The sequence below is a fragment of the Physeter macrocephalus genome, chromosome 15 (assembly GCF_002837175.3).
Source record: "Physeter macrocephalus isolate SW-GA chromosome 15, ASM283717v5, whole genome shotgun sequence".
NCBI classification, from domain to species: Eukaryota; Metazoa; Chordata; class Mammalia; order Artiodactyla; family Physeteridae; genus Physeter; species Physeter macrocephalus.
Genome location: NC_041228.1, coordinates 38,531,385 through 38,555,546, shown reverse-complemented (window position 1 = coordinate 38,555,546; position 24,162 = coordinate 38,531,385). Strand labels below are relative to the sequence as shown.

The following is a 24,162-nucleotide window of genomic DNA, read 5'->3' as shown; positions in this document are numbered from 1 at the left end:
AGAATTGTAGCTTAGGTAACTGGGATGTTGAAAGTGGTGCTCCCAACAGAGAAAGCAGAAGCTAGTTAATTGGGAGAAGATGGTTGGTTCAGTTTGGGATGTGTTTTAGATGCAAGGTGTTTTGTAAATATGCCTAAGAAAAGTTGGTTGCAACAGGTTAAAGCTTTGGGAAAAGATTTGTATTTGGAAGTTATTAGTATATGGTTGTTAAAACTTTGAGGGTGAGTGAAATGTGTAGAAAATTTTATAGAGTTGAAAAGAGCAATGTAATGAACATAGATATCTGGGGAACTCCCAACTTTTAAGCCCATGAAAGAAACTGAGGGAGGAGAGTTCTGGGACACAGAGGCTGAGACATTTGCTCTCTGGTAATTTAGAGCAGTTTCATTAGAAACCTTGGACTAGTAGCCAGTCGGAGTAAGTTGAGTAAAATGATGGTTAAAAAATAATAAGGTATTTTTTTCTTGGGACTTCCCTGGTGGTCCAGTGGGTAAGACTCCGTGCTCCCTATGCAGGGGGCCCGGGTTCAATCCCTACTTAGGGAACTAGATCCCTCATGCTACAACTAAGACCTGGTACAGCCAAATAAATAAATAAATTTTTTTTTTTTTAAGATTTTTTTTTTTCTTAAGTTTGGGTATGGATGGAAGAGAAGTAGTGGATAACAGCAAACTGTAGTGTGATGAAGGGTTTTGTTGGGGGTCGTTTGTATTTTAATGATAGAGATTTTAGTGCAGGGGTCAGCAAACTTTTATTTAAAGGGCCATGCATTAGTGCAAAAGCAGCCATAGACAGTATGGATGGATTATAAATTGGCTGAGAAGCAGACTGACCAGAGTCCTTGTGACCTGAATATCCTTCAGAGGATGCATCTTTTCATATGACATTTTAATGATTGTGAGGCTATGGTAAAAACTTCTGTGGAAGTTTCTCCACAACTAGCAACCAACTTGGACTGAAAGTCTCTTAGCTAAGCTTAGCAGGATTTGTGCAGGATTTGGTTTTGTTTTGTTTTTCCATCTGCTAGTAATTTCTGTAAACTATTTGATGGTTCGTGAGACCTCCAAAATCATCCTAATGACTATGGTGCTGAGCAGAGGAAATAGCAAGTTAGCTGTATCATCTCTCCCTTTAAGTAGAGTCTAAGAATCTTGGCTGTCATCTGTACAGAATAAACTAAAAGCACTTTTTCCATAGAAAACTCAACTATATGGTATGTGTGAAAAAATATCATTCATACTAATTTAACAATTCTAATTTGCTCTTCTTGTCATGCAGAATATTATTTTCAATGACATTCCTTTTCAAATTCAATTTTTTTAATTAAGCCTTTTCTTTTGAGGTAATTATAGAGTCACATGTACTTTTTAAAATATTTTATTTATTTATTTATTTTGGCTGCGCTGGGTCTTCATTGCGGCATGCTGGCTCAGAGTTGCCGCATGCAGGCTTCTTGGTTGCAGCATGCTACCTCTTAGTTGTGGCCTGCATGTGGGATTTAGTTCCCCTACCAGGGATCGAACTCAGGGCCCCTGCATTGGGAGCATGGAGTCTTACCCACTGGACCACCAGGGAAGTCCCAGAGTCACATGTACTTGTAAGAAATAATACAGGAAAATCCCTTGTACCCTTTACCCAGCGTCCCCCAGTGGTAACATCTTGCAAAAGCGTAGTACAGTGTCAAAACCAGGACATTGGCATTGATACAGTCAAGATACAGAACATTTCTAATGTCTTTTGTGAAATGTCTGTTGTATCTTTTGCACACTTTCTAATTGGATTGTTTATTTGTTTATTGTTGAATTTTGAGTGTTCTTTATATAATCTAGATACAAGTCCTTTGTTGGATATGTGGTTTACAAATATTTTCTTCTACTCTGTAGCTTGTCATTCTCTTAACAGGGTCAAGTTCAATTTTAATGCAAATAGTTCTGTGTTTAAATAAAATGAATTACCTAAGAAACGAGTTTTTAAAAACCAAGGTTTGCACAGCTGTCTAATTGATCATGTAGTGAGTGATGAAAGATGTAAGAAAAAGGGGTTTATCGTAGTAGAAGAGTGAAGTTCCATGCACTTTTGTTATTTTTTGAGTATGTGATTTCAGATCAGTTTTATTGTGACTAATTCTTATTTAGAATTTGGAAGAAAAAGACTGCACCTAATGAATTATTTCATAATAATTTTCTGAATAATGAAAACTTAACCAGTTGGTTCACTTCAGTATTTTTGCTTTTAACATCAGGTTTCAGATGATGATAAAGAAAAGGGAGAGGGAGCTCTTCCAACGGGGAAATCTAAAAAGAAAAAAAAGAAAAAGAAGAAGCAAGGTGAAGATAACTCTCCTGCACAGGTAGAGTATAAAACAACAGACATCATTCATTAAGCACCTACTGCTGACTTGTGAAAAGATAATTTGCAGATGCTAAGAAAATGTAGAGATATAAAGACAGCATGTGAGACATCAGATTTACTTGAGAAGCATTTGAAAAGTCATAGAATGTTTTAAAGGTTTTATGTGTCATACTGTAATAAAAGTGTTATTGCTCTAAAGAAAATATCAAAGGTATAAACCAAAAGCAAATAACTAAAATTCTAAATTAGATGCATTTTAGTTTATATTATGATGAAATGGAACAGAGGGTACAGTATTTCACACATACAGAAATTCTTTGAGTAATGGAATTTAGCATATTAGAATTTTAGCACATTTAGAAGAACCATGTGCATAACAAGTGGAGTCTTTCCCTTGACTCTGAGTTTGCTGGCTGTTCCACTTGGTATCCTTTCCTGATTTTTTGGCTTCTAATAGAAACTTTTTATTTATATCATTCCTACATTTTCCTTTTCTTCTCTTTGGTCTTTCCTATCTGAGAAAGTATTTTTAGATCATTATATAGGTGAAAACAAAGATATTTTAATTTCAAATGTACTAGATAACTGGAAATACGCATGGATTTGATTTTGAAAGCATTATCACTATTACATTACAACTTATGAAAATCTTATTTCTTACTTATAACCATGTGGCTAATTGTTTTCATTCCTTTAAATGTAGGAGATAACCAAAATTTTTGAGGATAGGCTACATAGTAATTTTCCTACTTATTCTATTTGGAAAAAATTTCTGCATGACTTTTTAAAGAAGTATGTGTTCAGTTCTTTTTTGTTGTGGGAAGCACAACCCTTCATAAATGATACCAATCCATTATCAATATTAGTTTTTTCTCATTAATAATAGGTGGGCATTAAGGTTAACATAACTAAGATCAATGGACATAAAAACAAAAACTATATAGTAGGTGTGCTTTTCTTGTTAGCTGAACTAGCTGATGAGAAATGTTATTGATAGCCGTACTTTGTTAGTAATACTATCTGAAATCCATTTAGCCAAACTCTTTCTGGATTTATGTGATTCATACTATGGCCTTTAATAATACTGCTTTTCTGGCTTGTAGATTAGGTGAGTTCCTTTTAAAAGAAATTTTGTGGGGTAGATGTATTCCTTAAATTTCAACTTAATTGGCAAAGGTCATTAAATTGTGAAAGTTCCTTTGGTATTCTGATATTCCTTTTAAAAAAATGTTTGATCTGTATTTTAAATATAGTGAATAAGTATACAGGTTTTAGAGTCAGATCTGTATTCACATTTTAGTTCTGCCGTTTACTGAGTTGTTTTTTGTTTGTTTGTTGTATTTTGCACAAGTTCCTTAACTGCATAGGTTGCTTTGAGAATTCAATGAGATATCCATGAAGTTCTGTGTAAAGTACATAGCACAGAGTAGCCTATGCATAAATGATTACGTTTTGAAATTTTTTTTTTCCTTACCATTCGCAATGATAGTCCTATTTAATATATTCTAATTCATACTTATTTCACATACCTAAGCATGTAATGTCTTTTTAAAAGTTCGAAGACCTGAGAATGGAAATGTTTAAACTTGGAAAAGACCATAAAAATTATCTACACAAATTTTATTTTACAGTTGAGGAAACTGCAGTTTGGGGAAATCAAAGATTTGTCCTTGACATAAGCATTTGTCCTTGACTTAGCTAGGTTGTGGCATGGCCAAAATTGAAATTCCTGTCTGTGTCCTTTCTACTGTGTGAGCTTAATTTATCTAGAAAATGCACTTATGTATAAATATTTCATTCCTTGAAGTCATTAAGTGAAATGCTATTTCTAAAGTCTTAAAGTAGCACCTAATTCCCCGTGTACTTTTTCTAAAAGGAAAAAAATACTTGTTTGGTTTAGTAAATTAAATGGTTTCCATTTGGGGATGTGAGTGTGTTGGTTTTTAATTCACAGTTGATTTAAATCCCTGAGGAAAGCAGGGATGATGAACGTATATTCCAAATGTACCTATGGTTAAAATTCTTTGAATAATTTTTTTTATGCTCTTTTAAGCCGTTTGGGCAGTTTCTGAAATAAAATTATCTTCTTGGAATATCTTCTGAACAGTAGTACTATAAACCAAATAGATTTTAATTAGTAAAAATGAGTGATTTGTATCATCTAATGCACTACTTTTCTCTGTAGGACACAGAAGAATTAGAAAAAGAGATTAGAGAAGAGCTCCCAGTGAATACCTCTAAGGTCCGTCCAAAACAGGAAAAAGCTTTTTCTTTGAAGACCATAAGCACTAGTGATCCAGCTGAAGCGCTCATCAAAAATAGCCAGGTAACTTTCTGATATGTAAGGAATAAAATTTTGATTACTTGAGAATTGTGTTAATAGTAAAATTTTATGGAGGCCCATGCTAAACATTTTAAATACACCAAATTGCCCTTACAACAACCCCACAAGAAAGGTACAACCCATTATATAAATGAGTTTAGAGAAGTTGAATAAGTTGGCCCAAGTCCCATAACTATCAGAGGCAAAACTAGAGAGAGCCACTAGACTGTATTTTTTTCTTAAATATCTAGGCATACAAGGGATAGATGGCTTACAGAAAATGTGACTGGTTCCACTTTCCCAAAAGCATGCACATAATATAACATGGCTATGGTCCAACCTCTCAGAATGTAGCATTTGTTTAAAATTTGCTGACAGAAAAAAAAAAAAAAAAATTTGCTGACAGTATCTTGAACTGTGTGCCATCTGTGGAAAATTTTGATATGTCAGAAGGGACCATTTTACAAAAGGTCTAGACGTCTACAGTGACACAAAGACCATAGCTCTTTAAAGTCTGATTTCTAATTTGGTAAGTTATATCATATAGAAATATAAGAAGTATGAATGACCATGAAATTCTGCATGGTTCGTTTATATACTCATTCGGAAAATGTATTGAGAACCTACCACAATGCCACACACGATTTGAGGTTCTGGAGACACATCAAAGAAGAAAGCGGACAAAAAAATCTCTGCCTCTATGGAGGCTACATATTTAATGAGACAGCTTTACACAAGAACCTGAATTACTGTTAAGAGAAAGAATTTGTAAGTCTGGTACTAAAAATCTTAACCATACTTCCTATTTGGACTTGATGCTTTTAATTCCCTGAGAGTATTTTGACATAAAAGAATGCAGTCTCAATACATACATAGGACTTCCCTGGTGGCTCAGTGGTTAAGAATCTGCCTGCCAATGCAGGGGACACGGGTTCGAGCCCTGGTCCAGGAAGATCCCACATGCCGCAGAGCAACTAAGCCCGTGCGCCACAACTACTGAGCCTGCACTCTAGAGCCCACGTACCTAGAGCCTATGCTCCACAACAAGAGAAGCCACTGCAATGAGAAGCCTGTGCACCGCAATGAAGAGTAGCCCCCATTCGCCACAACTAGAGAAAGCCCGCGTGCAGCAACGAAGACCCAACGCAGCCAAAAATATATAAATTAATTAATTTTTTAAAAAAATACATACATAAATTTAATAGTAAGACAGCAAAGGGTCACATGACATTTTGATGTTTTACTTAATAAGTCATTTTCAGAAGCCATCTCGTAAAGGATAGTTGAGTCCTTCTGTGATTTAATATAGGTAAGTGAGAGAATGGGGGGGAAAGAGATTTAAAATGAGTACTGAAACTTTTGGGTATGAAATAAATACAGGAAGCATTATTAAAGTTGAACCAAGCAACATAAATGCAGCTTCAGATACCTGAAATAGGAAGAAGGAATCCTAGTAGTTACCTGGGAGCACACATCTTCCTCTTGTTTCCTTTCCCGTTGTGCTTTCTTGAACCCCTGGAGCCTGGGAGAACAAGGGTCAAGAGGAGCATGACTTACCCTTGTTTCTATATTCAAAATAATCATCACAGGTAGAGCTAAAGGGTGAGATGATCTCTTACTCATCTATTACAGCCTCAAGGCACTGTAAGTGTTGGAGTTTCTGTTGTTACCTGTCCTGAACATTCATTAACAGTTAGGCCTCATTCAGGCAAATCGGTTAGTTTACCTCTCTGCTCTGAGGTTGCAGAGGAGAAGGAAGATTCAAGAGTTCAGGCCCTACGCATTATGATTTCACTACCAGACTCAATAAAACTGACGATTTGGACCTGAGTTTTACTAGTTGCTTTAATAGATAAGACTAGTAGCCATAGTCTGCTGTATCTGAGGCCATCTTTTTCCTTGGGGAGGAAACTGAACCTATTGCTGCTGCTGTTTGAGATATCCCTAACTCTTGAGAAGGACGAAAGGGAGTATCACCTACTGGTAGTTCAGAAATTTGCTATTTTCTTTTTGCCTTCACATGAAAAGGTTTTGAGGAGGTGAGAGTTAGTGGGAAGTGGGCAGAACTATTGAATACCAAAACATAAAAAAATCCTGTTACTGGTAATGAAAAAGAAAAATGTAAAAGTTAATGAAAATGGAATTATTCACTCTTATGTGAAATTCAGTAAACATCTTGTGATTTTACACATTTATCCATTTTTATCCCAACCTGTATTTGTCGATATTGTAAATAAAGACTTATTTGGTTATATGTCACTAGAGGGCAGGCATGAGTTGTAGCGCTTCTGCTGATAAATTATTTGGCAACCATATTCATATTACTGCTATACAGCCTCTTGTATTAGTATGATATTTATTTTTATTTGAAATTTTTAATGAAAATCTAAGATAATTTCATTTCAAAATAGCCTATCAAGACTCTTCCACCTGCTATTTCTACCGAGCCATCTGTTATTTTATCAAAAAGTGATTCTGACAAGAGCTCTTCCCAAGTGCCACCGATGCTTCAAGAAACAGATAAATCCAAGTCGAATACTAAGCAAAATAGTGTGCCTCCTTCACAGAGTAAGTAATTCTCATTTTTGGTTCTTTTGGTGTTCTCTGTACTGTCTATAAGTGTTACTATCTTAGAAGTCTCATGGATTACTTATTAGAGCATCCCTTTCCTCCCTGGCAAAGCCTAGATTCCTTGGACCCTTGTGGACCTCAGTTGGGAGGGCCGGGGAGCTGAAGTCACTTCAGGCAAGAATAGGTGGCCAAGGACATACACAGAGGAGGGCTATGCCTGCCCTTACTTGCCCAGTCCCTCCCTTTTTCTGTGCACATGTTCTTGAGACTGCAAATTGTCCTGTGTCCTTTTTTTTTCACCTCTTTTTCTTCCTTTAGCTACCTTTAGTCCTTTAGTGTCCATTTTACCCACTTTCACTTTTATTACTTAGATTGAGTCCTTTAAACAATGGTTTTTCTAGGTCAAAACTGATGAAATATCATCCATATCGTTAAACCAAATAATACAGAGGAAAAGAAAAGAGGAAGGCAGCCAGAGAATAACCTAAAAACATGTAACTAGAACTTGAAAATGTAAACATAAAATTTGAGGCATCATTAGTGGATTTCAGAGCATGTTTTTATTGATACTACTTTCATATTTTTGAAACAGAACAGTATTTACTGTCCTCTTAACTTCTCTTTTTTATTTTTCCCCTTTTAGCCAAGTCTGAAACTAGTTGGGAATCTCCCAAACAAATAAAAAAGAAGAAAAAAGCCAGACGGGAAACGTGAATATTTTTTTTCCTGAATTGGACATGTGTTTGCAAACACTGTCTTGAAGATTATGCTGTTTATGCAATAATTTGTGAACATGTACAAAGTTTTATATAAATTTAAACCAATTTTTAAAACAAAACTGTGAACACAACCACCATAAAAATGGAATCAAAGGAAAGTTAATTTATGAAATTAAGCAGTCAGCAGAATTGGAAGACACTTGGGGAAAGTCTTTTCAATCTAACAAGAACGATCTTAATTTAAGAATATTATCCTGGTTTTACAACAGTGCCCTGTTTACAACAGATTGTGCCCTGTCTCATCTGCAGCTGAGGAATAAAGGATTCTGAGTAGAGAGAGGGTTGCCTACATATTAGTAGGCAGCTTCTTGGATCTTATGCACGGAACTTAAACCATTTGAATCTGTTTTATGCTTAAATCAAAGTGCTTTGATCAAATGCATAATCTGCCATATCTTTACATATTTGTTGGTAGCAATTTGTATTAAAGAAATCACAAGTGCAAATAAAAAGTCATTTATCATTTGTTTAACTAAACTGTCATGGTTTAGTTTACAATTTTTTAAAAGTTCTTAAAAATTCAAAATGCAGTTGACACTTGTATGGCTTATGAAGTTATTTTTGATAGTCTTACTTTACTTGAATTGTTCAAAGTACAGTATATTTTAAGTTAAGAAAGGTAAACTATATGTATTTGTTTTATACTTTTAAGGTTCAGACTCACAAATAATGCTCTTGTTGATGATTTGAAAACTTTCAGGCAAAATCCACCTTACATTTTTTCCTTTGCCTAGCAATTACTTTTTTTTCCAGCATCAACTCTTCATTACTAATACTTTTTTGACTTTAAAAATGAAATCTTTCACAAACTAGTTATACAGACAGAACTTTGATTATATGATGGAGAATGAAAAACTAAAGTCAGACAGCTTTAATTGACATTGTCAAGACCTCCAGTTATCAGGAATACATTTTTTTACTGCCTTAACCTGTAGTGCGTAGAATATGCATCAATTTCTTGAAGGGGATTCGTGTTTTTATAAGAATTTTCATGTAATTATTGCAATCGTGATCAAATAAGGAACGTTTCCTGCTTGAAACTGTATTGATTTAAATGATGTGTGAGATGTTTCACCATTTTCAGGCACTGTGTAATTCTATTGTAATAAACTGGCAGGTATCTTTGTAACTATAAATAGTGCATGCTCAGCCATGTACACTGTAAATAGCCTTTACCAAACGTGTTTGACAAGGACCATAATTAACATCACTTAGTGAATTGTGATAAAGAAAAAAAGCCATGATTTCTTCGATGTGATTGGCTTAATTGTTTTCCTGTGGCGCCAAGAATGAAACTGTTTAACAGCTGTAACCAATGGTACTGATCTGTCCATCCAATCTTGTCTTTATTATATTTGACTGTGGTTTGATAGTATTGCATTGTCACACTAGGAAAGCTAAAGAAACAAAATGCTTTTAGTTTTGCTGAAGACTGGCCTTATTAACGGACAGCTTTCCTAACAAGTGATTATTAACTTTTATCAGGTGTTAACATCTGTTTCAGGAACATGGCAGTATGTTTACATGTCAGAAGTTTTGTTTAATTCTATATTTCTATATTGATTTGTTTAAATAAATTCAGCAAATGGATAGCATTGTTTTTATTTGCTTCAATATCGGGGTAAATAAGCTAAAGTGCCAGGAGTGGATTTCTTCAGATGACTGTGCTCTGTTCACTTTATATAGATGCTTCCTAAAGAGATCCAAGGATTCCTACATTGCAGCACTTTGTAAAGCTATCACAAAGGAGAATTGAATAGGGAGTCTGTGTAATTTTAGAATGTGCCAAAAGATGTATGCTCAAAAAATTTAATTGAACTCTCTCAACTCTACCTCACCATTTCTTTTATCTTAGAATTGTGTTGGCTGTGTCGAATGTCAGACTTTATTTCTCCAGCTTAGTATCTCTCATTCAACCACCAACACCAGGTGTTAGAAACACCGTCTTTTGAGGGCAGATTCGGTGTGGAGACGGAGAAGTGCACTGCTAAATTGGGGTGGATCCAGGATGGAGATACCTGTCCCTTCTCTCTGGCTCAAGAACTAGGGCATGGATTTTTATGTTTTAAGAGATGGCAGCTATGAGTGATAAAATTAATAAGTTCATTCTCTTACACATGCATGAGATGCAAACTCTTGCACAAAGTATCATTGTTCATCGCTCTTCACTTGTTCCATAAAGTTGTTTATGTGACATGAAAGCAGTTTCTGGCGTCTGAACAGAGGAACTGCTTTCCAGCGTAAACTCAGAAGGGAATAAAATCAAGGTAGTGATTCAGGGGAGAGAGGGGAGCCTGTTGTCCTTTGGAGGCTTGGATTAGATGCTCCCCAAACCACTAGTAGGGAGATAAGTGATCCCTTCAGGCTTTGTCAGGCCTGGAGGGGGCACCCCTGTTCTGATTAGCAAACAAAGCCTCCTAGAGAAACTACTTAAAACTCTCCCCCATCCTGACCTGTCTCCCCGTACTTAACTGAATGAAAACCCTTCCCTGTTCTGGAGCAGGGAGTAGAGGATTAGGACTTCCCCAGACTGGAATCCCACCTCTCTGTATCCTGAATTGAGCAAAACAATAGTTGAGAGAGTCCAAAAAAACAAGTATTGAAATAAAGTGTCATTAATGTAATTGACCGTGTCGACTTCGTGCATGCATTTTATTGGGCAGGCAGCAGGAATGACTCATCTGAATCTAATGGTATTATTTCATAGGCTAATCCAGTTTGTACTTGGGTTAAAGATATCGAAGGGCAATATTTAACTACAGAGTTTAGTTTTTCTTAATTACAAACAGTCCTCTATTCATAGAGTGAAATATCTTTCAAAATTTAGAATTTAGGATGTCTAACAGATGTCTTAAGACTTTCCTATAAACTCATTGCACAAACTGGAATTACTTTCCAAAAGACTTAGGGAATGCAGATATGTTACTTGTAAAATGCATTGAGTATTGTCAATAAAACAAACCGTTTTTGATTGAAGTTGCTCTTTACAGTTCTCTTACGGGAGGGCACTTCGCATCCTAAGCTAGTCTAAAGGCAATGACTTTTCGATGTTCTTGATGTTTCTATAGGTTCTAAATGTTTCAAATGTTCTTGATGCTCTGAAACCGTAGCTGTACTTGCAGGCTTTACCACTGGCAAGTCAAGTGTTTGGAGTGAAGCATCTCTTGAAATGTCCCTGTTCGTGACACAGTGTTCTCTGTGGGAAACAGCTTCCATCTTATATCATCTTAGCAGTAGATGTAGCTGCCACCTGGTGTAGTGTATCACTTGTATCAACCTTTTCAATTAAGGAAATTAAACTCAAATTTGGCATTATGTATTAGTATGGCTGTGTCCTAAACAATAGTGACTTAATATAGAAGTTTATTTCTCTTGCATGTAAAAAAAAAAGAGAAAGCAGACCTGAGAAAGCAGGCCAGGGCTACTCTGAGACTGCAGGGCCAGGCATCCAAGGTCCTTCTGTGTTGCCCTTCCACATTCGCAACATGTGGCTTTCGGGTCACGGTTGCAGACAGCTGCACTAGCTAGAAACCTCCTCTCAGCATTTCTGCTCCCTTCCTTTAAGAGAACACTTCTTACAAGTTACTCACACCACACAGGCTTATCCACCCAAACTCAATCACTTGATCCTACTAGCTACAGAGGGGGATGGGAAGTAATAGTGTTTATCCTGGGCTGTCATGGGCCAAATTAACATTTCAGGATTCATTACTGAGGAAGCAGTAGAGAAGTGGATATCAGGAACAGCTAGCAGTCTTCTGTCACAGGGTTGACTACGTTGCGTACATCCTGCAGCCAAGCGTCACTTCTAAGGTCAGGTTTTAGCTTTTCCAATTGAGCGGAAATTTTAAAATCTCGTGGATGCTGCTCAGAGTAGCAGCTAATAGTGTTTCAACTTATATGTAATAGATTGTGGAAGAAATTTCTGCCACTCAGTGACTGCTTGAAATTCTAGAGACCTAGAGGCTTAAAAAAACTTAGCAGCCTGCTCTCACACCTACACTGCAAGCATAGATTACAACAATTTTCAGTAGAAGTTACCCTGGTGCATAATGTAATCTTTAAAAAATTAAAAGGCACTGTTACTATTCTAAATACTTTAACAGAATGATTTCTAATCCTAGCATCAAGAAAGGTGTATGAGGTGCATTGTAAGATGTTTGCTACCTACCTAATTAACAATACTGAGGTTCGTGAATAGGCTAATCTGAAGAAAATTTTAAGCAGATTGAAGATCATCCCCATGATAATGGCATTCTTTTTTGTATGTGTGGCTTTCCTTTTTTATTTATTGTATCAAAGCATTCAAAATGAATATATGTAACATGTACCTAAATTATAAAGCATAATAAAATGAACACCTCTGAAACCACCATCCTGCTTAAGAAATAGAACATTACCAGTAGGGGGATCTTGGGGGTGAGCTTGCCGTTTGTTGTCAGGTAACAGGACCAAGGGTGGGGTGTAGGGGCGGGCTGAGGAGGCATGGATGAAAATAGCTGTGCTCAGGCGCCCAGCTGGGCACAACTTTTCGGGGCCACAACTGAGTAGGGGTACCAGGTAACACATAGCCTGGTCTTGGAAGGGTGTCATGACAGCCTCGCTGCTACTGCTTCCTCGAGTCACTCCACTGACATCTGTTGGGAAATTGTTGTAATAAATCTGCATACGCACAGTGAATCTGAACATGAATAGTGCGCTCGGAGTTGCGTAGTGCACGCTTTACATGGCAGCCTGTCCACAGGGAAAGAGGATAGCGAGGCTCTTTTCTAGACAGGAGCTTCCCCCAGGGTTCAGAAGAGCAGCGTGTGTCCTTAGGGCGAGGGTTCCTTGCGAAGTTTGCTGAGGGGGCTGCAGACATTCTGAAAAACACCACAAGGGTGTTTATTGGCAGGACAACCAGAGCTGTTAGCTACTTAAGACCCCGGAATTATGAATGATTTCCTTCTCTTCTAAACTGTCTTCAATAATTTTAAAAATATATTGCCGGGGGCTTCCCTGGTGGCGCAGTGGTTGAGAGTCCGCCTGCCGATGCAGGGGAGACGGGTTCATGCCCCGCTCCGGGAAGATCCCACATGCCGCGGAGCGGCTGGGCCCGTGAGCCATGGCTGCGGAGCCTGCGCGTCCGGAGCCTGCGCTCCGCAGCGGGAGAGGCCACAACAGTGAGAGGCCCGCGTACCGCAAAAAAAAAAAAAAAAAAAAAAAATATATATATATATACATATATATATGTATATGTATATATATGTGTGTATATATATGTATATATGTGTATATATATGTATATATATATATATAGCCGGGAAAATTTGGAGCTATTTCCATTTCCATTTCTCATCAAAACTGAAATGACCACAATAATGAACAATGGAAGAAAACCTACCTTAGCACTGGAACTAGGAAAGGGGCATTCAAATGCCAGAAACCGGGGGGCATTTCTGTTATTAGCAATCAAAATCCAGAAATTTATTGAAAGAATAAAACAGGTATAATGTCAGGAAATTAACATTTCATTTAATCGCAAGATTAAAGCAGAAAAAGTACATGATCATGACACTAAGCTGAAGAAGTATTATAATCCAACAGCTATTCCAAATTTAGATTTTAAAAACTTGAAGTAGGTGAAATACTAAAGTCATATCCATTAAAGTCAGAGAAAGGCAGGGTTTCTTGCTAGTCAACATTGTCTTAGGTATGAACAGTTAAAAAATGCTTAAATTGGGACTTCCCTGGTGGTCCAGTGGTTAAGACTCCGTGCTCCCAATGCAGGGGGCACGGGTTCAATCCCTGATCAGGGAACTGCAGGCCGCAACAAAAGATCCTGCGTGCCTCAACTGAGACCCGGCGCACCCAAATAAATAAATATTTAAAAAAACAAACATAGGGCTTCTCTGGTGGCGCAGCGGTTGCGCGTCCGCCTGCCGATGCAGGGGAACTGGGTTCGCGCCCCGGTCTGGGAGGATCCCACGTGCCGCGGAGCGGCTGGGCCCGTGAGCCGTGGCCGCTGAGCCTGCGCGTCCGGAGCCTGTGCTCCGCAACGGGAGAGCCCACAACAGAGGGAGGCCCGCATACCACAAAAAAAAAAAAAAAAAACATAGAAACCATCTGTATTTTTTTTTAATGTTTAAATTGGTACAACATCAAAGAGAGAGATCATTTTTCCCTGTTTGCCTACCTAGGAAACCCAAGAGATTCTAATAAAAAGCTTATGAGCACTGGGAAAAGAATACACCAAAGTGGCAGATATACAAAACCAATAGAATTTTGTGTACTAGAATAAACACCTAGAAGAGGAAATGGAAAAAAAAATCCAATTACATCACAACTAAAACTATGATTTCTTTTCTTTGCCCGCGCCTCATGGCTTGTGGGATCTTAGTTCCCTGACCAGGGATCAAACCCAGGGCGTCAGCAGTGAAAGTGCCAAGCCCTAACCACTGGACGACCAGGGAATTTCCATAACTACCATATCTAGAAATAAATGTCTCAGGAAAGATACAAGACCAAATGAAAACTGTAGTCTTTTTGAAGGACAGAATAATGATCTAACAAATGAAAAACCATCATTCTTTATTTGGAAAACAAAAATATCAATATTTCCCAAATATATAAATTCAGTTCAATTCCAGTTAGACTGAAAGATTTTTCAAGTACCTCAAAGACTATGGAAACAAATAATTTGAAAAAAATGAAGTAAGAAAAAGCGAACAGCTACAAGAGAGGGTAGAGGGACCCACCTCACGAATACCAGTTATGAGAATAAAATTTTAAATGACTTGTATCCATCAGCGTTCTTAGTTGTAAAACCCAGAATCCCCTCTGGCTAGTTTATGCTGAAAAGGAAGCACAAGAGATCCAGATTCCCTTAACCTGCCAGGAGTAACACCTGGCCTCATAGTCTGCTGGAGCAGAAACAACCCGCCCACCAGCTCCCGTGAGGATCCTCAGACCTGAACTCCTGACTCAGCAGCTGCTGCAGGCCATGCCTCCACAACTGGGTTCTGCCCAGGCCTCCTGTTTCCTCCCTCCTTTCTTAGTGTTGGGCAGGGGCAAGGTCATATCCATCTGTCAAGCAGCAAGGGATACCAGGCAATGAATTTTGGCTGTGTGAGCAACTCCAAGCATAAAGTGTATTCAAAATTTATTGAGCATTACACCAATGCAGTTTAATAAGTTGTCAACAAAAAGATAGTCAAGTAAGTCGGAAGAACAGGATGGGGAATCCAGAGATACATTCCTATATTCATGGGAATTCTGTATACAATTTAGGTGGTGTTTTAGTTTCGTGGTAAAAGGTTGATTTATTTAATAGATGGTACTGGCCCAACTTATCTGACTGGAAGAAAATAAAGCTGGGCCCCATCATACCTTATATGAAAATAAATCCCAGTTGGATTAAAGACTGAAAAAAAAATTTGTTTAATCTTAAAAGACAACACAGGAAACTACATGTACAACCCAGGAGTGGAGGAGATATTCTTTTATTCTTTGTTTTTATAAAGGAAAACCTTTTTTTCAGTTTCATTGAGAAATAATTGACATATATCACTTTATATGGGAAGATGTTCTTAACCAAGAATGGGAAACCTAGAAGCTGTAAAAGAGAAGATAGACATATTTAACTGTATACAATTTTTAAAACTTTCAAAATGCTTTATTTGGGGACCGCCCTTGTGGCACAGTGGTTAAGAATCTGCCTGCCATTGCAGGGGACACAGGTTCTAACCCTGGTCCGGGAAGATCCCACTTGCCACGGAGCAACTAAGCCCGTGCGCCACAACTACTGAGCCTACGCTCTACAGCCCGAGAGCCACAACTACCGAGTCCACGTGCTGCAACTACTGAAGCCCTTGTGCCTAGAGCCCGTGCTCCGCAACAAAGAGAAGCCACCGCATTGAGAAGCCTGCGCACTGCAATGAAGAGTAGCCCCCGCTCGCCGCAACTAGAGAAAGCCTATGTGCAGCAACGAGGACCCAATGCAGACAAAAATAAATAAATTTTTTTAATGCTTTATTTTGAAATAATTATAGACTCACAGGAAGTTGCAAAAATAGTCTAAAGAGGTCCTGTGTCCCCTCACCCAGTTCCCCCCAGTGGCAATCTTACATAACTATGGTACTGTTACAGCAGGCAGGTAGCTACATATGAGCAGAGAAATGGGGGCAGGGGCCAGGTGGCAGGAAATCACGCATCTTGCAAACGGGGGGCGGTGGGGGGGTGGGTCGTGGGCAGACCAAGAAAAGCAGGAACCTCCAGACTGACAGGAAACCACACCTTTTGGGTGATAAGTGTCCTGGAAACAGACAAAGAAAGGTGAGAAAAGGCAGGAAATGCCTGCCTCGGAATGTAACCTGTTGCTCATTATGCTCTCATTGCAATAAAATTAGCCTTGCAGCTAAGAAGTACCCATGATGCATCAAGGCCATGACACTTCTGATCTAAGCTAAATAAGGACAAAAATCCCTGCTGCCCTCGGGGAGATCAAGCTGGGATGAAAATCAGGGAATACGACCCCCAAGCTCCTCCTTCCGCAGTGAATACTCCACCCCTTCATTTGCATGCCCCTCATAACCGGCTTGCCAAAGAAGCCCAGGGTAGCAGCTCCTCACCTGTCTGCCCGCTCTCCCTCTGAGAGCGTATTCTTCCTTAAATAAATTCTCACTTTACTTTCTTAACCTCCCTGCCTCTTCTCCAAATTCTTTCCACGACAAGGCAAGGACCTTAAATTCACCAGGAAGAGTACAATATCCAAATCAGGAGATAGATCCTATTGGTACAATCAACAGATTTTGTTCAGATTTCACCAGGTTTTACTTCAGTATGTATGTATGTGCAGTCTATGCAATTTTATCACATGTGGATTCACGTAATCACCACCATGATCAGAACACAGAACTGTTGGTGGCCACGAAGGAACTCCCTTGTGCTTCCTATTTACAGTCAAGCATTTCCACTCCCCACTCCAACCCTGCCCTCATCCCTGACAATCACTAACCTGTTGTTTGTCATTCTGAGAATATTATACAATTGGAAGCATACAGTATGTCACCTTTGGGGATTGGCTTTTTCACTCAGCATAAGGCCCTTGGATCCATCAAAGTTGTGGGGTAACAGGGTGGTGCTCCAGGAATCTTGCACTCAACCTGCAGTTACCATCCTCCACCTGAGCGGGGGCCTTAGTTTCTGCAGAAGAACTCGAGGATACTGTTATGTATAGTCCTTGGAGAGAAACCAGGACCGTGACCCCCAGGCTGCACTACTGTTACTTGACTGCTCCTCCTTTTCCTCTGCATTCCCTCCCTTCCCTGATTAGCAACTGTTTGAATCTGCCCTTTTAACTCAGGGGAGGCCAGGGAGGCTGAATGAATGACCAAGGCTAGTGCAAAAGGGAACATCCCAAGCAAGGGATGTTCTGCCACAGGCAAATCCCCACGCAACAGGGAAGGATACCCTGGTGTCGTCACACGTGAGCCTGTTACCTCACCACCAGCCAATCAGAAGAAAGTCACACACCCTGCAGCCCTCACCCCAAATTTTGCCTATAAAAACTTTCCCCCTTGGGCTTCCCTGGTGGCGCAGTGGTTGAGAGTCCGCCTGCTGATGCAGGGGACGCGGGTTCGTGCCCTGGTCTGGGAGGATCCCACGTGCCGCGGAGCGGCTGGGCCCGTGAGCCATGGCCGCTGAGCCTGTGCGTCCGGAGCCTGTGCTCCGCAACAGGAGGGGCCACAACAGTGAAAGGCCCGCGTACCGCAAAAAAAAAAAAAAAAAAAAAAAAAACACTTTCCCCCCAAAACCATTGGGGAGTTCAGGGGTTTTGAACATGAGCCACCCTTTCTCGGCCCTGCTATAAATCTCTGCTCCAAACTCTGACGTTTTGGTTTGTTCGGCCTCACTGTGTGTCAGGCACACGAACCTATGTTCAGTAACAGATGCAGAACGTTTGCTCCCAAAAATAGTCTGAGAAAGTAAAGGCCTTCATTGTACAGGTGGACACAGCAAAGGTTGAGATGACAAAGGCCCCTTATGACAGATTTTCCTGAGAGCTATAGCACTGCCAGACAAAAAGAAGCTCAGAATCCCAGTCTTTTCAACAGGCTGCCAAATGTACACTGTATGTGTACCTTCCAGATGGCAAAGACTATGCTCTCAAAACACAAGACAAAACACCCAGGAAGATCAGGTAGAACATTTATATCTCAAAGGCACAGAGGGAAGAGGGGAGGGAAGGATAAATCAGGAGCTTGGAATTAACAGATACACACTTCTATATATAAAATAGATGAACAACAAGGACCTACTGTATAGCACAGGGAACTCTATTCAATATCCTGTAATAACCTATAATGGAAAAGAATCTGAAAACGAATACATACATATAAAACTGAATCACGTTGCTGTACACCTGAAAGTAACACAACATTGTAAATCAACTATACTTCAATTAAAAAAATTTTTTTAATTAAAAAAATTCTTAAAGGCACAGAGGGAGAAATGCAAGTTCCTCCTAGAAGGACTTTTGTTCTTTTAAGTTCAGAACTCTGAAAAGATGTTTATCAACTGGCTTCCCCTAATGGGGTACTCAAAAACCAGTTTTGAAATGTCAGAAAGAGCCCCATCTTGGCCATTTTTAGGGTGCAATTTCCCTAATTCCCAATTCAGTAAGTACTTGCAAGTATAAATTCTGTACATACAAAACCTTGCCGGGGTGTTAGTTGGAGGTTGACTTTCTGATGCCCCTTGTTCAGGAAAGATATTTGGCCAGCTTCCTACCTAATCACCAAGTCCAGACAAATCAGTATCTTTCAGTTGAGCAAATCTCAGTGTCTTTCAACTGGGGCACTTTTCCCTGGTGTCCTTAACTGGGCACTCCCAGTATCTTTTAACTGGGTAAAGCCTCCTCAGTGTCTCTCAACTGAGGAATCAGGTACCTTTTTATCCACCATTGAATAGAACTTAGGACTGTCATCCAGTAATTGGGAGATCCAAGACCCAGAAGAGACTCACCCAAATTCATCTGGACCCAGCAAGGAAGTGGGAGGGCGTGTGATCCTTGCTGGTACTGAGGCAGGAGATAGATGGGCTGCAGGTTAGACATTTACAGCCAGCCTCCTGTTTATACTTCCAGATAGAAATAACAACAGGAACAGGGTAAGTAGCTGGACTTTGCCTCTGGTGGACTCTTTAAGATAACAGTAACGGCAGGGGCAGAGAGCAGCTGAGCCCTGCCCAGATAAGAGATAAAAGACCACATATTCCTCATTCTCGAGGTCAAGGAGACCTTCCCGACTACACAAGCGCAGAAAGTCTCCTCGGGGGTCAAAAAGGGAGGGGGCGCCACCCCCATAGTAGGTGATGTCAACCTACCCATAGGCTTCTTTCGCTAGAATCCACCTTGGCTAAAAATGCACGCACACACAGGGGAGGACCTGTGTATTAAACCAAATACGGACTCAGAGCCAGGCAAAGCAAGATGATTGGCCAGAGGAAACCCAGAAGAAATGTCCCATAAAAGTGATTTAAACTACCATGAGGGCAGTCTCTCTCTGAGTCCTCCTGTGTGTCTATCCACACGTACTCTTTTTCCTCCTAATAAACACTTTGCTTGTTTCACTACTTTCCCTCTCTTTGTGGAAATTCATTTCTACACAGCTGATGGGCCAGGGGCCTTGTCACTGGCCACTGGCCCTCACGGTCTAGTGGCTAGGATTCAGCACTCTCACTGCCGCGGCCTGACTGTCAGTCTCTGGCTGGGGGACCGAGATCCTGCTTCAAGTCACTCCGAGATCAGTACTAAGGCTCCAGATCCTCATAGGTTTCAGGCAAAGGAGAGATGTCTACTTTGGTTTCCTTCATGGTGGCCCAAACTTTTGACTGAAAGGAAAACCACACAGTGTAAAAGTTGTGAGTTAAGCTTTATTCTGGGAACTTACTGAGGACTATATCCTGGGGGACAGCCACTCAGATAGCTCTGAGGAACTGCTCCCAAGAAGTAAAGGATGAGCCAGAATATATATGAACTTTTTTTGCTGTGAAAACATGTAGTCAAGAATAAAAAGACTGGGACTTCCCTGGTGGCTCAGTGGTTAGGACTCTGCTCTCCCAGTGCAGGGGGCCCGGGTTCGATCCCTGGTCGGGGAACTAGATCTCACATGCATACCGCATCTAAGAGTTTGCATGCTACAACTAAGGAGCCCGCAAGCTGCAACTAAGGAGCCCGCCTGCCGCAACGAAGACCTGGCACAACCAAATAGATAAATAAATATTTTTTTAAAAAGAATAAAAAGATTACTATTGATCACAAAGAATAGGCATCTCAAGTTAATAATTTTAGTACTTTTCTATGTATGGGAAGATGCAAGAATCTGGGGTTGTTGAAAATTTTCCTTAGGGCTTCCCTGGTGGCGCAGTGGTTAAGAATCCACCTGCAGATGCAGGGGACATGAGTTCGATCCCTGGTTCGGGAAGATCCCACATGCCGCGGAGCAACTAAGCCTGTGCACCACACCTACTGAGCCTGCGCTCTAGAGCCCACCAGCCACAACTACTGAGTCCGCGTGCCACAACTACTGAAGCCTGCGCACCTAGAGCCCGTGCTCCGGAACAAGAGAAGCCACTGCAATGAGAAGCCCGTGCACTGCAACGAAGAGTAGCCCCCGCTCGCCACAACTAGAAAAGCCCACGCACAGCAACAAAGACCCAACACAGCCAAAAATAAAATAAATTAAAAAAAAAAAAAGAAAGAAAGACAAATGACAAATTCACTGCTGATCAAAGATATGGCAAATGGAAGTATTTATGGTAACTTCCTCTGGAGCAGGATCTTTCTGATATGATGCTATCTGATCACCAATGGAATTAGAGTAGCCAGCTTCCCCTAGGGTAGCTTAAACTAACACACAATTTTATATCACACTCTCCATGCTGAAGCATTTTAAAGTAAATTACAGATAGCAGCACATGAGCAAAGCCATAAACTCAAGGTATTAATATTTAGAAGTGTGATTTTTTAAGGTATGAAGTATAAAACGTTGTTCTGAGAACTGCAGAATGGCACCGAGACAAAGGTACCTAGCCTTGTTATAAAGGGGCATTTTATGTGTCCTTTGAGGCAGGAAGCAAAGGGAAATAAAACTGTAGGAGAGAATGGCTGAAGATGCACTCCCGCAGAGACTCTAAGCTCAAATATGGGGTAACCCTACTCCCTTCACTGGGCTTTAATGCAAACTCAGAGCAATGGGAAGTCTCTTTAAGACCGGCCTGCACGTGTATACACCACCAAATGTAAAATAGATAGCTAGCGGGAAGCAGCCGCATAGCACAGGGAGATCAGCTCCGTGCTTTGTGACCACCTAGAGGGGTGGGATAGGGAGGGTGGGAGGGAGGGAGATGCAAGAGGGAGGAGATATGGGAACGTATGTATATGTATAACTGATTCACTGTTGTAAAGCAGAAACTAACACACCATTGTAAAGCAATTATACTCCAATAAATATGTTAAAAAAAAAAAAGACCCTGGGTGGCAGTCGAGACATTACAGTCAGAGTAACAGCTGGAGAAGATAATGGTGCTGAAGAGGTACTAAGGGCATCTTTGACTCCAGGCAAATAATTTGGCTGGTAAGTGCTGAGACTGACCCCTGCCCTCCGGCCTGGTGTGCCTACCATTGCCTACCACAGGGCAGGTTTAAAACCCGAAGGAGGAATCTGAAACCACTACAGATGGTAATTAGAATACAGGGCATGCTCTCAGCCCCCACTATAGAGCCCTACATCAAGGACACCCTATATCAATGACACAGGACACTTCTGCAGTTATCCAGCGGGTCAGTCAACAAGACTACAACTCCCATGAGGCTCAGCATGGCTGATTAAGGATTCAGGGAAACAATGAAAAGTGTCCTTTGTGTCTCCACAGGACAGAGAGAGATGCTTCAAACTGGTCCACAGATGAGCTGAAAACACTGTTCCTGGCAGTGCATGTGCAAAACGAGGAAGGCAAGTGCGAGGTGACAGAAGGGAATAAGCTTGATGGAGAGGCATCTATTCACAACCGCAAAGGCAAACTTATCTTCTTTTATGAGTGGAGCATCAAACTAAACTGGACAGGTACCTCTAAGTCTGGGGTGCGGTACAAGGGCCATGTGGAGATCCCCAATTTGTCTGATGAAAATAGTGTGGCTGAAGTGGAGATTAGTGTGAGCCCTGCCAAGGATGAGCCTGACACAAATCTTGTGGCCTTAATGAAGGAAGAAGGGGTGAAACTTCTAAGAGAAGCAATGGGAATTTACATCAGCACCCTCAAAACAGAGTTCACGCAGGGTATGATCTGGCCTACAATGAATGGAGAGTCAGTAGACCCAGTCGGGCAGCCAGCACTGAAAACTGAGGAGTGCAAGGCTAAGCCTGCTTCTTCAAAAACCCAGGCCAGACCTGTTGGTGTAAAACTCCCCACTTGTAAGAACACCCTTGGAGAAACCTTCCTGACATCACCAGAGGAGCTCCATAGACTTTTTACCACCCAGGAGCTTGTTCGGGCCTTTACCCACGCTCCTGCAATGTTAGAAGCAGACAAAGGGGACAAGTTTCACCTGGTAGATGGCAATGTCTCTGGAGAACTCACTGATCTGCTCCGTAGATAAAATTTAAGGCTGTAATCTCTTTGATCCCTGAGAAACATATTGTGCTGAAGTGGAGGTTTAAATCTTGGCCAGAAGGGCACTTTGCCACCATCACCTTGACCTTCATTGACAAGGATGGAGAGACTGAGCTGTGCATGGAAGGCCGAGGCATCCCTGCCCCTGAGGAGGAGAGGACACGGCAGGGCTGGCAGCGGTACTACTTTGAGGGCATCAAACAGACCTTTGGCTATGGCGCACGCTAATTTTAGGGTCAGCAGCAGGGGGTACACCCTGCCAAACACTTCAGTCCAGGCCTCTCCTGACTGGGGCTGGAACCCCTTCCCTTCGTGTATACCTTGGGTTTGTGCATGTTTTCTGTTGAGTGGGAACAGAGGGTGATTTCTCTTTTATGTGTACATATGCTAAATAAACGTAATTTAAAAATCAAAAAAGAAAAAAAAGGACACAGGACAGAAATTCCAGAATTAACCGAACCCCCATAGCAACTGTTGCCATGGGCGCTCCTAATTTAACCGGACAGCCCCCCGAACTCCATATAAGGCAAAATAATCACCATGTGGTAACCTTGTAGCATCCTGACCAATCACCTGATGCCATCCTGCCAGCCGGAATATTCTTTGTCTTGAGGCTATAAAAGTTGGCTACTAGCCCGCAAAGGGGGTCGGCTCTCCCTGGTCTATCAGCTCTTTGTTCTCAATGAACTCACTCTTTTCTAAAATACCTCGTGTCTGGAAATTCTTCTTCCAACCCGCGCCGGGACCAGGATACCCATCCCATCCCCCGACTGCCATTTTTCAAACACGAAAGAACTAGAAAAGTGGGTGCTAGGCTGGGCTCCTGGAGGCCACCACTGGAAGCACTGAGTTCAGGAGGACATTGCCTAAAGCACAAAACGCCTTAGACATTAGGCGCTGCTGTGTGGCTGCAGAAAGGAATAAGGAAAATCTCCATCTCCTGATACCTCATGATCACCGGGACATATTGTTAAACAAGAAAAGTAAGTGCTGATCTTCATGCTCCCAGACCTTCTGTTCCTTCGGACGCTGCACAGTCTGATTCCAAGCTCCCTTTACCTTCACCTCCCACGGCTCCCCTGCACACACCCCTTCCTGGCTCTTCTTTGCCTGCTCCACCTAGAATACCCTTCCCCGGCTACACATAGTCAATTCCAGGCATGCGCAGCCCTATGGAACTTCCTCAGTGGAAGAAATGTCCTACATCCGTGCTGCCAAATATGGAAGCCACTGGCCACAAGAACCTAATGAGCCCCTAAAATGTGGCGAGTGCAACCGAGGGACCAAACTGATAATACAATTCAATTTATTGTATTGTATTTCCTTCTCAAGAGCCATATAGGCAATCACTTCCAGATCAGTTTAAATCTCCTGGAATCCTTTCCTGATCTCCTCAGTCCACATCCCTAACTCTTTTATACACACACACACAGACTGTGCTGTCCCCCTCTGCATGGCCCTGGCCTGCATTTATACCTGTCCTGT

At 40.9% G+C, this 24,162-nt stretch overlaps 2 protein-coding genes across 4 annotated transcripts in view; both read left to right on the top strand.

The window, feature by feature from the left end:
* MTDH (metadherin) overlaps nucleotides 1–11,429 on the top strand; it is a 56,470-nt gene extending 45,041 nt beyond the window's left edge. For all 3 annotated transcript variants that reach the window (XM_007101324.4, XM_007101325.4, XM_028500482.2), the window contains 4 exons: nucleotides 2,243–2,350; nucleotides 4,538–4,678; nucleotides 7,087–7,243; nucleotides 7,890–11,429. In XM_007101324.4, the coding sequence (XP_007101386.1) occupies nucleotides 2,243–2,350; nucleotides 4,538–4,678; nucleotides 7,087–7,243; nucleotides 7,890–7,960 (477 nt within the window). In that variant the 3' untranslated portion in view covers nucleotides 7,961–11,429. The remainder of the gene's footprint in view (nucleotides 1–2,242; nucleotides 2,351–4,537; nucleotides 4,679–7,086; nucleotides 7,244–7,889) is intronic.
* Nucleotides 11,430–21,586: 10,157 nt separating this feature from the next.
* On the top strand, nucleotides 21,587–22,905 carry LOC102992076 (activator of 90 kDa heat shock protein ATPase homolog 1-like). The gene is made up of 3 exons (XM_055091104.1): nucleotides 21,587–21,600; nucleotides 21,940–22,615; nucleotides 22,714–22,905. The coding sequence occupies exons 1-3, from the start codon at nucleotides 21,587–21,589 to the stop codon at nucleotides 22,903–22,905; spliced, it is 882 nt and encodes a 293-aa protein (XP_054947079.1).
* Nucleotides 22,906–24,162: the final 1,257 nt, after the last annotated feature.

What these genes read in the sequence shown, in the direction of transcription:
- LOC102992076 (XM_055091104.1), top strand. An exon ending in AAGGGGACAAGTTTCACCTG is followed by an intron (nt 22,616 to 22,713) that starts GTAGATGGCAAT and finishes ATTGTGCTGAAG; the next exon opens with TGGAGGTTTAAATCTTGGCC.